Source organism: Papio anubis, chromosome 14 (assembly GCF_008728515.1).
Source record: "Papio anubis isolate 15944 chromosome 14, Panubis1.0, whole genome shotgun sequence".
NCBI classification, from domain to species: Eukaryota; Metazoa; Chordata; class Mammalia; order Primates; family Cercopithecidae; genus Papio; species Papio anubis.
Genome location: NC_044989.1, coordinates 30,354,284 through 30,367,516, shown reverse-complemented (window position 1 = coordinate 30,367,516; position 13,233 = coordinate 30,354,284). Strand labels below are relative to the sequence as shown.

General features: G+C 36.7%; 1 protein-coding gene across 13 annotated transcripts in view; it reads right to left on the bottom strand.

The window, feature by feature from the left end:
- Nucleotides 1-13,233, bottom strand: part of LCLAT1 (lysocardiolipin acyltransferase 1) — a 226,405-nt gene that overhangs the window by 110,922 nt on the left and 102,250 nt on the right. For all 13 annotated transcript variants that reach the window (XM_009183933.4, XM_021924712.2, XM_017947410.3 and 10 more), the window contains one exon: nt 7,181-7,379. In XM_009183933.4, coding sequence (XP_009182197.1) covers nt 7,181-7,379 — 199 coding nt within the window. The remainder of the gene's footprint in view (nt 1-7,180; nt 7,380-13,233) is intronic.

Sequence of the window (13,233 nt, the reverse complement as noted above, 5' to 3'; positions counted from 1 at the left end):
AACATGCTGAAACCCCGTCTCTACTTAAAATACAAAAATTAGCTGGGCGTGGTGGCAGGCGCCTGTAATCCCAGCTACTTGGGGGGCTGAGGCAGGAGAATTGCTTGAACCCAGGAGGCGAGGTTGCGCCACTGCACTCTAGCCTGGGGGACAAGAGGCAGACTTTGTCTCAAAAAAAAAAAAAAAATTAAAAAAAATAGAAAGGAAAAGAAAGAAAAATAAATATAAACCTACATTGAAATATCTTCTTTATCTAACTATGTTTGACAAAGACCCAGGTATTTCATAGCACCATGTTTTTGAGAGTGTAATGAAACAGCATATATATCATTGTTTAAAATATAAATTGATTTAATCCCTATGGATGGATATGGACAATATCTCTCATATTCTGATCCAGGTTTCAACTCTTGCTGATAAATTTAGTTTTATGTGAAATACTGCATAGACAAAGAAAATCACTGCAACATTATTAGTAAGTGCTGAAGATTGGAAAATTTTAAACAGTGGATGGGTTAAAAATATCATGTATCCTTAAATACTATGATATCATTTTAAAATAATGCAGCAATAGATACACTGACATGGAATAATCTCCAACATATATTGCTAAATACTTTTAAAATAATATGAAGAACAGTATATGTATTTTGTTACACCCATTTCTATTTAACAAAATTAAGTGGAAGAAAACAATCTGCTTGTTCATGCATGGAATAGCTCTGAAAACAACTATTAACAACTGTTTTGGGGAAACCGAATGACTACAGAGCCAGGATGAGACAAAACTTTATTTTCTGTATACAACTCTTTGTAGCTTTTGATTTTGTACAATGTACCTGTTAGTTATAATACATAAAAATTTAAGTAATTAAACATTTTATTTAAAATTAAATATTTTTATGCCTTGACTCTAGAACTAAATAGACCCGGTTTCATAATTTATTGCCACTCCATAGTATCTATGTGGAACAAGGCAAATTATTTAACATTCTTAAACTCCATTTTCTTTAAGAGCATTATGTTATGATATGCAGTTGTGACCTTTAAATAAGATAATGTATATAAAATCCCTTACACAGTATTCTGCACACAGCACATAATAACAAATTATTAGAGATTCTTTTACCTTTTCCTTCTCCTGAAATTATACCCAAATTGAATTATTCAAATTTTTTTTGACATCTAATTTAAGATGGACCATGATTAAGAAGTACAAACCATTTATCCAAGAGAAGATTTCTTAAAATGATTAGCGGTTTACTTTAGCATGATCCATACACAGTGATATAAGGTTTTTGTTTACATAGTTTTATAATACATGTTCTTAAATAAATTGAAGGTAGACCAGCCAAGCCTGTTAAAACAGTATATATAACATTAAAAGAGAACATTTAGTGGTGTCTAGATCCTGACTAAACATGCTTGGCTCTAAAGTTTTATTTTTTAAAAAATTAGCCAGGCATCATTGTGCAAGCTTGTATTAACAGTTTTAGCTACTCAGGAGGAGGGTGAGGTGGAAGGACCACTTGAGCCCAGAAGTTCAAGACTGCAGTGAGTTATGATCATGCTACTGTACTCTAGCATGTGTGAGAGTCAGACTCTGTCAAAAAAAAAAAAAAAGGCCGGGTGCGCAGTGGCTCACACCTGTAATCCCAACACTTTGGGAGGCCGAGGCAGGCAGATCACAGCATCAAGAGATCCTGGCCAAAACGGTGAAACCCCATCTCTACTAAAAACACAAAAATTAGCTGGGCATGGTGGCGAGTGTCTGTAGTCCCAGCTACTCAGGACGCTGCGGCAGAAGAATCGCTTGAACCAGGTAGGTGGAGGTTTGAGTGAGCCAAGATCGCACCACTGCACTTCAGCCTGGGCGACAGAGCCAAACTCCATCTCAAAAAAAAAAAAAAAAAAAAAAAGTTCAGGGGAGGTTGGTAGAATTCAGTAGTAAAGCCATCTGATCCTGAGCTTTACTTTGCTGGGAGATGTTTTTAATAATTGATTTAATCTCATTACTTGTTATTGATCTGTTCGGGTTTTCTATGTTTCCCTATTTTAATCTTGATAGCTTATATGTTCAGGAATTTATCAATTTCTGCTATGTTTTCCAATTGGCTGGCATATAGTAACTCATAATATTCTCTAATGATCTTTTTTATTTCTGTAGTATCAGTTGTAATATCTCATATTACATTTATAATTTTTTATTACATTTCAAATTTTTTTATTTTTTTTGAGATGGAGTCTGGCTCTGCCACCCACACTGCAGTGCAGTGGTGCAGTCTCAGCTCACTGCAACCTCCACCTCCTGGGTTCAAGCGATCCTCCTACCTCAGCCTCCCAAGGAGCTGGGATTAAAGGTGCCTGCCACAACGCCCGCCTAATTTTTGTATTTTAGTGGAGATAGGGTTTCATCATATTGGCCAGGCTGGTCTCCAACTCCTGACCTCAGGTGATCCACCCACCTTGGCCTCCCAAAGTGCTAAACGCATGAGCTACTGCACCTGGCCTAATTTTTTTTTTCATCTTCTCTCTGTTACTTAGTCTAATGGTTTATCAGTTTTATTTATCTTTCCAAAAAAATCAACATTCCGTTTCACTGACCCTTCATATGTTTCAGTCTCTATTTTGTTTAGTTCTGCTCTAATCTTTCCTTTTGCTAATTTTCAGTTTGGTTTGTTCTTGCTTTCCTAGTTCATAGAGGTGCATCAGGTGATTTATTTGAAATCTGTTTACTTTTTTGATGTAGGCATTTACTGCTATAAGCTGCACTCTTACTACTGCTTTTGTTGTATCCTATAGGTTTTGGTATGTTATGTTCTATTTTCATTTGCTTCAAATTTTTTTTATTTCCTTCTTAATTTCTTCACTGACCCATTGGTCATTCAGAAGCATGTTTAATTTCCAAGCATTGGTACAGTTTCCAAATATCCTCTTGTTATTAATGTCTAACTTTATTTCATTGTGGTCTGACAGGATACTTAACATAATTTCAATTTTTTAAAATTTGCTGAGACTTGTTTTGTGGCCTAACACATGATCTGTCCTGTAGAATGTTCCATGAACTGATGAAAATAATGTATATTCTGTGGCTGTTAAATGAAATATTATTTAAATATCTGTTAGGTCCACTTGGTCTATAGTGCAGTTTAAATCCAGTATATGTCTTGATTGATTTTCTGTCTGGATCATCTATCTGTTGCTGAGAGTGAGGTGTTGAAGTCCCCAACTATTACTATATTGGGGTCTAAATATAGATATATTTGCTTTATATATCTGGGGGCTCTGGTGTTTAGCGTGTGTGTGTGTGTGTGTATTTTATTGTTACATCCTCTTGCTGAATTGATCCCTTTATCACTATATATTAATAATTGCCTTCTTTGTCACTTTTTATGTTGTGGGGTTTTTTTCTTTTTTTAACTTGAAGTCTATTTCATCTGATACTCTATACCTACTCCTGCTCATGTTTGGTTTCCATGTGCATAGAATTTCGTTCTCAATTCCTTCATTTTCAGTCTATGTGTATCTTCATGGGTGAAGTCAGTTTCTTGTAGGCAGCATATAGTTGGGTCCTGCTTTGTCTTTTTTTTAAAATTCATTCAGCCAGTCTATATTTTTTAATTGGGGAATTTAAATGCTTTACATTCAAGGTTATTAATATGTGAGCACTTATCCCCACTACTTTTAAATTGATTTCCGGTTATTTTGTATATCCTTTGTACCTTTCTTCCTGTCTCATTGTTTTTATCTATGCAATTTGGTGATTTTTCTGTAGTGTTAATGTTTGAGTCCCTTCTCTTTTTCATCTACATATCTGTTCTATCAGTGTGTTTTATCTGCATGTTTTCATAATAATTAGATATCATTTTTTTACTCCAGATGCAGAAGTAATTAATCATTTCTTTTAGAGTCAGTCTAGTCATGATGAATTCCCTCATTTTCACTTGTCTGGGAAAGACTATTTCTCCTTTATTTCTAAAGAATAGCATTGCCAGTTATTGTATCCTTGGCTGGCAGTTTTTCCTTTCAGCACGTTGAATATATCATCCCATTCTCTCCTGGTCTGTAAAGTTTCTGCTAAGAAATCTGCCATTAGTCTGATGGGGATTCCCTTTTATGTGATTTGACACCTTTCTCTAGCTGTTTATAGAATTCTCTCTTGACTTTTGAGAACTTGACCATAAAATGCCTTGGAGAAGCCCTTTTCAGGTTCAACCTATTTGAAGATCATTGGGCTTCCTGTATCTGGATGTCCATATCACTCCCAAGACTTGGAAAGTTTTCAGCTATTATTTCATTAAGTAGGTTTCAATGCCTTTTTTCACCTCTTCTTCTCCAACTCCCATGATGCAAAAATTGATCACTTAATGGTGTTCCACATGTTCTGTAAGCTTTCTTCATTCTTTATTTTGATCTGACTGGGTTACTTGAAAACACGTGTTTTCAGGTTCAGAAATTCTTTCTTCTTCTTGATCTAGTTTATTGTTGAAGCTCCTGATTTTATTTTTATTTCATTTACTGAATTTTTCAGTTTTGAGATTTCTGATTCTTTTTATGATACCTACCATTTTCCTGAATTTCTCATTCAGATCATGAATTGTTTCCTGATTGTGCTGAATCCTTTATCTGTGTTCTCTTGTATTTTGCTGAGTTTCCTTAAGATCTTTATTTTGAATTCCTTTTCAAGCATTTGATAGGTTTCCTTTACTTTGGGGTATATTAACTGGAGCATTTTTGCGTTCCTTTGAAGGTATCAAGTTTCCTTGCTTTTTCACATTTCCTGTGTCCCTACACTGGTATCTGTGCATACAATGGAACAGCCACTTTTTCCAATTTTATGATATAGCTTTTATATGGAAAAACCTTTTCCTGTAGATATGCTGTATAGTCTCAGTTGGACAGGACGCTTTGACTTTGGTTCCGTGCAACAACAGTAATATAGACTCCATATGATTTCTTCAGCTTTCATCAACATCAGTGGTGTCTACTGAGTGCCTCACTGGCCTAGGCTGCAGCTGTTTGTGGATGCTCTGGTGTGGCTTTACTGGAAGCAAGAATGCTGGGAAGGCAAGTTTTTTTTGACCCTGGGGGGTGAACACACGCATGCACACAATGCTCTACCACTAGAAGGGACAGAATTGCCAGCAAGCCCCAGGTGCATGCCATTCTACTCTTAATCTTCTTCTCTCCACTCTTAGCACTCTTAAATTTGTAAAGATGGGAGGGCAGAAGGAAATGTTTTGGAATTTACTTCTCTTCATAAATCAATTGAAAGCTTATGGCATTATTTGTCTTCTCATACTAAAAGAGATAGGTGATACATGGTTTTCTTTCCTCTCCTGCTTGATTTCATAAATTTTTCACAATTAGGGTGAAGAAAAATACACAGTTGACATTGTCCTTCAGAAACCTCTGTAAGAAGACTTTTAATTATGGATTCAATCTCTATTAGACACATAACTGTGGCTTTTTCATTTTCTGTTGATGTCAGATTTTGTCAGTTGCATTTTTCTGTATTTTTTAAATCTCATATACACTTTTAAAGTCATTGGCATAATGTTATTCTTAATATCCTGTTAGTATATCTCATGTAGAATCAATCTTGCTACTGGTAATATGTGCCTTCTCTTTTATATTTATCAGTCCTCTTAGGGATGTGGCAGTTTTTAAATACTGACATCTTTGACACATCTTCAATCTATGGGGTCTATGCTCCGTCCTCTAGAATCTTTGAGGATAGTAACTGCTTCCACCAATATAACATATGGTAGGAGTGATGTTGTTTGAATTCTAAGGCTAGGTCATAAAATACCTTGCAGCTTCTTGCTGGTTCTCAAGTGAGACTGTTCTCTAGGGAAAGCCAGCTGCCATGTAAGAAATCTGACTACCCTGAGATCACTATATTGGAAAAGCGGCAAAGAGAAAGATAAAGCTATAAGTACAAAGGCAATTAAAACACAAACAGTTGACCAGGTGCGGTGGCTCAAGCCTGTAATCCCAGCACGCTGGGAGGCTGAGGTGGGCAGATCACAAGGTCAAGAGATTGAGACCATCCTGGTTAACACAGTGAAACCCCATCTCTACTAAAAATACAAAAAAATTAGTCGGGCGTTGTGGCGGGTACCTGTAGTCCCAGCTACTCAGGAGGCTGAGGCAGGAGAATGGCATGAACCTGGGAGGTGGAGCTTGCAGTGAGCCGGAGCTTGCAGTGAACCGAGATAGCGCCACTGCACTCCAGCCTGGGTGACAGAGCGAGACTCCATCTCAAAAACAAAAAACAAAAAACAAAACACAGCAAATCAACTACAAACACCTTACTAGTCTATCCTGTGAGGGCCTGCCCTTTGCCCTCACAAATCATAAACCATGTCAGTACACTAATAGAGGCATGGTTTAAGAGAGTACATAATTTAAATAAGTAAGAAGTGTTACCTAGGTAAACCACAGAAGTATAAATGTAATTAATGAGGCTGTCAGGAGGATACAGTGGGTACTTCATATACCCATGGGAATAACTGATTTGAATATATTTATAATCTGTCCCCTTCCTTATTTCACATTAAGTAGTAAGTTGAGAAAAGAGGCCATTTATTTTTAACATGCAATGCTGAAATATCCCTACTTCTGCAACACACAAGGCACATGTTGTATTCCTAGCCATTTAAAATAAACATTTCCAGGAACTTTAATATTATATTATACAAGCAAAGTAAAAAGACTTTTAAAAAATTTTAAAGTTATAGATTGAGGAAGTTCAGAAAGTACTAGCACCTAGTATAATGAATGCTTGGAACCTAGGTATTCAATTAATATTTACTACACGAATATCAATCAATCCGTCAATGTCAAGTAGTTTATCAGCACAGACCAGTTTCTGGCCGAAATCACAAGTACTACCTGCAATAAAAAGTTACTAAACTATTAATTCATATCCTTCAATGTGGTGGTCCTCAGATACTATATATCCATTTCCTTGAGAATAGTTTATTTTCTCTTTCAGTGTAAGATTTTTTTAAAAAGAGATTAAAATAAAGTCATCTGCCATAACAGATCCACTAAAGACAAAAGAACCTGAGATTGTTTTTAGCCCAATGAGGAAAAAAATGGAATTGCTCTAATGCTTACGTCAGTTTTACAGCAAAATGAATGAGCCACTTAAAATAATGTATGAGTAACCTACCAAATCCAGGAACACTTTTGAGACTGGCTTTGAGGCAAATTTTCTCCAATCTGAGGTAGCTATATCTCATCAGACAATTCCACAGGAACATCCAGTCCATTCTTGTCCGATGGTTCATTATAATGACACTTCTTTCTCCAGGAACAAATGCATCGCCAGTTATAATCACTTTTACACCAAACATGGTCTCCAATAATGCCTAAGAAAATAATACAGATACAGAGAAAAATATGATTTTCCATAGGTAAGTTTTATCATGCCCTATAAATAAATCTTAAGATTTCTAATATATAGGCCGGGCGCGGTGGCTCAAGCCTGTAATCCCAGCACTTTGGGAGGCTGAGATGGGCGGATCACGAGGTCAGGAGATCGAGACCATCCTGGCTAACACGGTGAAACCCCGTCTCTACTAAAAAATACAAAAACCTAGCTGGGCGAGGTGGCGGGCGCCTGTAGTCCCAGCTACTCGGGAGGCTGAGGCAGGAGAATGGCGTAAACCCAGGAGGTGGAGCTTGCAGTGAGCCGAGATCGCGCCACTGCACTCCAGCCTGGGCGACAGAGCGAGACCCCGTCTCAAAAAAAAAAAAAAAAAAAAAAAGGATTTCTAATATATAAAAGTTAGTATTTCCCATGATCCTTGCTTCTATAATAAAAAATTGGGTGGTGACGTTATCTAGAAGAATGAGAATATCAAGCACTATTTCTATTTTAAGTTTCTGTGATTTCCTAATTTAAAAAATGCTAATTATCCTTGAAATCAAGATACCTTATTAAGTAAAAAGAAAGTATAAAAGGTTATAGTATATCAAGATTCTACTGTGTAATATTTTAAGGATATATATATGTAACATTATTACCTTTTTTCTAGAAAGAATAGTCAAAGAATTAGCACTGGGTACAGGGGAAAAAATATCCCAGAAAGTTAAACTGTTCACTTTATAGCCTCCTGTACTATGATGTTTTAAAAACAAAAACATAGATCTTACTTAGACACTATATAAAGAATAAATTAACTATACATCTACTAAAATACTACAAGCCGGCCGGGCGCGGTGGCTCAAGCCTGTAATCCCAGCACTTTGGGAGGCCGAGGCGGGTGGATCACGAGGTCAGGAGATCGAGACCATCCTGGCTAACATGGTGAAACCCCGTCTCTACTAAAAATACAAAAAAACTAGCCAGGCGTGGTGGCGGGCGCCTGTAGTCCCAGCTACTTGGAGGCTGAGGCGGGAGAATGGCGTGAACCCGGGAGGTGGAGCTTGCAGTGAGCCGAGATCGCGCCACTGCACTCCAGCCTGGGCGACAGAGCGAGACTCCGTCTCAAAAAAAAAAAAAAATACTACAAGCCTTAATACCTGGAACACAGTAATGTTCAAATGTTTGCTGAATTTGCTTAATTCACTTTTCTGATGGGCCAGGTATACAATACATATGAAATATTTAGAAAAACAATATATTACAGACTTACGAGTTCTTGAAAGTAAAATAACAGCTTATAATAAAACCTGATTATTGATTTCAAACTCCTATTTGAATTCTCAAATTATTTACATGTAACAAATTTACTAGTTAATATTTGACTTATTAATAAAGAGAGAAATTTATCTAAAGGCAAATATACAGTACAGAATCAAAAGTTCTCTTTGCGAATATCATGATAATCTTAAACAAGGTTCAGCCAATAGACAAACTGTGGTGTACTCATATAATGGAAAAATGATACAACAATTAAAGTAGATGAACTACAAGTACCTATAGCAACATGAAAGATACACAGAAGCATAATTTTGAGACAGCAAAACAAACAAAAATATATACAATAAATGTCAATATACAAGACTTTCTAAAAGATTAAGATATTTTAAAGATGATTATATAGATGCTAAAATTATAAAGAACAAGAAGAAAATAACTATCTTAAAAGTCAGATGAATAACTACTTCTACCAAAAGGAGGGTGTTTTGACTGGAAGTCTAGGTAGCTTGCTGGAGAGCTGACAATGTTGTATTTCTTGACCTAGTTGATAGTTACCCTCAAAATTTTTCATTAAATTGTACATTTGTGTTTTAATAACTTTTTGGTATGTTTGCTATACTTCACAACAAAAAAGCATTTTTAAAAAAATGAAATATGAAACAGTAAGACTTTGAAACACATAATAGGATCAATAAAACACTGGTTCAAAATAATATTAGCTAAAGAAATATACTAGAAAGTAAAAAGAAGTTAGAAAAGTTGTATGTCCAAATTGCTACCGAGTCAAGGTGTTAACATCTTGATACAAAATCATTTGGACTAAGTAGCTACAGATATCCCATAGGTCCTCATTAAGTTACTTTCCCACAGCTGAGGTTCACTTTCAGCATGGGTATTTAATCCAGTACCTATTATGTCCTAGAAGGACGGCCTCCAAGAGGTCAATAAAAATGTATTCCTCTTAAGCTGTATATAAAGATATGTCAATGTGTACACATACTTTTGTTAAGTAAAATGCTTGCAGTTTTCATCAAATTTTCAAAAGGGTCCATAACTGCTCAACTAATTATAACCCCTACTCTAAAAAGTCCCTTGAAAGTGAAATACCTACATGTAAGACCTCCTGGTAAAAAGGATCATGGCAGAGTCCTCCGGGCTTGGACCCACAGCAAAAAATGTCATTTTTTTTTTTCTTTTGAGATGGAGTCTCGCTCTGTCACCCAGGCTGGAGTGTAGTGGCGTGATCTTGGCTCACTGCAACCTCCGTCTCCTGGGTCCAAGCGATTCTCCTGTCTCAGCCTCCCGAGTAGCTGAGATTACAGGCACCCGCCCACCACGCCCAGCTAATATTTTGTATTTTTAATAATGACGGGATTTCACCATGTTGGCCAGACTGGTCTTGAACTCCTGACCTCATGACTCGTCCACCTCGGCCTCCCAAAGTGCTGGCATTACAGGTGTGAGCCACCGCACCTGGCCAAGAGTTAAAAATCTTAAGCCTATAAATCCCAAACCTCTCAAGCCTGTAATCCCAGCACTTTGGGAGGCCGAGACGGGCGGATCACGAGGTCAGGAGATCGAGACCATCCTGGCTAACACGGTGAAACCCCGTCTCTATTAAGAAATACAAAAAACTAGCCGGGTGAGGTGGCGGGCGCCTGTAGTCCCAGCTACTCGGGAGGCTGAGGCCGGAGAATGGCGTGAACCCGGGAGGCGGAGCTTGCAGTGAGCTGAGATCCGGCCACTGCACTCCAGCCTGGGTGACAGAGCGAGACTCCGTCTCAAAAAAAAAAAAATCCCAAACCTCATATATAACCCTATATATGCAATCTCTAACATATGATACCTATGGATTCCAAACAATCCTTTGCTTTTCATTATGAAAAATAACAAAATTTAAAAATCCAAGACTGGGATGGGTGTGGTGGCTCACACATGTAATCCCAGCACTTTGGGAGGCTCAGGCAGGAAGATCGCTTGAGGCCAAGAGTTCAAAACTAGCCTAGGCAACATAGTAGGACTCCAGCTCTACAAAAAAATTTTAAAAGCTAGGCATTGTGGCACATGCCCAGAGCCTTAGCTACTCAGGAGGCAGAGGCAGAAGGATTGCTCAAGTCAAGGAATTTCAGGTTACAGTGAGATCTGACCGCACCACTGCATTCCAGTTGGGCAAGAGAATGTTGTCTCAAAAAAAAAAAAAAAAAAAAAATCACCTCCACCACCACCACCAAGATCGGGTGTCTAGGAACATCTCATATAACATGACATTCTCTCCTTTGACATCCAGCATTCTATCAGAATATGCCTGAAGGTTATAAATAACCTTCTGGGCAGCCAAGATCTCAAGTCCACATTAATCAGTTGTAATACCAGATGAGACATATCCAGTCAACCTATTTACAGCTCCTGCAAAGGCAGAAAAACAAATATACTACACAGAAATAAAGTTGTAATATCTATAAAGAACTCCAGAATTCAAATAATCCAGACTAAAAGACTGGGAAAAAAGACACTATTCTCATATTTATTTTATTTCTAGTATACGAGAGAGATAATAGTGTCAACAGTAATAAATCTTACAAAATTTTATAATGCATTGTTTCTTATATTGAAGAGTAACAATTCTGATCATTTTTACCTAATTGGTCAAAGATTTCTCTGTGTATTATTTAATAGAAATATGGAAGCATTTTCCAAGGATCTTTTATATACCACTACTTACTATGTCCAAGTGTTCCATCGTGTATAAAAACACAAAGATGAGAGTGGTTCCTCTCAAGATGACAGAGAAAGTTTTGCCATCATGCCTGCTGCTCTCACTCTCATTTATCATTCTGATGGATCTTTATTTAGTCTGAGGTAATAACAACTCATCTCCACATCTGCTTTTGCTTTTCAGGTTCAGCTTAGGTCTGGTTACCCAAATCTCTAGCTACTTGAGGCTTTGCAATCCCAACTCATTCTTCAAGACACTGAGCACCCACTTTGTTAAGAGCAACAGTACAGACAAAAATCACGTTCAGCAATCTATGTTTATTGAACATCTGTTTTATGCTAGGATTGGAATGGTATCAAAAGATCAGAAGGCTGTGGAAGAAACCTGTGCCCTAGGCAGACAGTTAGAAAATGACCTCTAAATTCTTAAGGCATGATTTATGGTGAAAGGACAGAACTCCAAGTAATTTTCATAATCCCAGGTAGTAATCAGACTGTTTGGTCAGAGTTAAGATTTTGAGAAGCAAAAACTGCTCTGAGCACATGCTGAGTTTGACCCTTACAGTATTGATTATGTTGAACAGAACTGTCCAAAAATGAAAGGAACAAAGACATGCACTCCAAATTATAGAAACATTCAAACAAAGACTGAATGGTCACCCTGCAGATTGTTCTTGAAGGGATTCTTGCCCACAGAGTTAGGTTAGACAAAGTGACCTCTAAGTCTCATCTAATTCTAAGATTCTAAAACACTTCACTGCTATGCCTCTTTTAGCACAGAAAATGTGCTCCTTAAAAATAGTAAGACAAGAAAAATCTTGCCAACGAAATCATTTTAATCCACAAGAGAAACTTAACGAAAGAGAAGATCATTTTGTGACTATTTTTGTGAAGCAATAATTAGTTTAAGTGCATTTATCCTAATTTATTTTTGGTGGAAAATTATTTTTAACTGTTTGGGATTGCTTAAAATAAAGTACATCAATAAGGGATAAGAATAAGTTTCAGATTAAATTCACTTTGAATTTAAAAATAATATATTTTATTATTGCTTAAAAACTCCTTTAGCTCCCTGTACAAGTATGAGATAAAAGGCGATTAAAGACACCCTTGATAGTTCTTCTCCATTTCTTTCAACAGAGACATTCATTATCTCAAAACTAGGATATCAATTTTTCTGTAACCTAGCTATAAGGAATTCAACGTCTATACATTTCTTAACTAAAAAAACGTTCTCTGCCTGATATGCTGTAACTAGTAAACTAAACAGCTGAGTGACAGCAGTTTTCCAAATGTATACTAATTTTTTACTAGTACTGTGGTAGTTAAATCTTACCTATGTGTTAAACTGTCCAAACAGCTAATAAGACAAAAGTTAGGAATAGGTGAAATTATCTTTGAAAATCTCCTAGGATGGTGCATCTCAAAAGATTACACTATCAGTAAGTCCAGCTCGGCCAATCTTCTCCCAAAATTGTACTACATTGCTATTACCCTACCTGACCATCAGACAAAGTGATTGGTTTGTATGTTGTTTAAAAATATCTATCTTTAAACATAAGAATCATACTCAGTAGAGAACCACTCATACTTCCCATTTCATCTCATATGAAGCAGAAACAATTCATTCTCTTCTCTGCCCACTATTCCCTTACCTATCTTAGTGTATGTAATTGAAACTGTACAAATACTGTGGGTGTATAATGTAATTCTGCAGTAATAGTAATGCTACTAATATTAATAACAGTAGAAACAGCTACTGCAGAATTTGTTTAGTAACTTGTCCTATGAATACCAGCATTTCTTCCAGAGTAAGAGTTTTAACTGTGTACATGGCTGCCCAGAAAAAAAAAGACATTTCC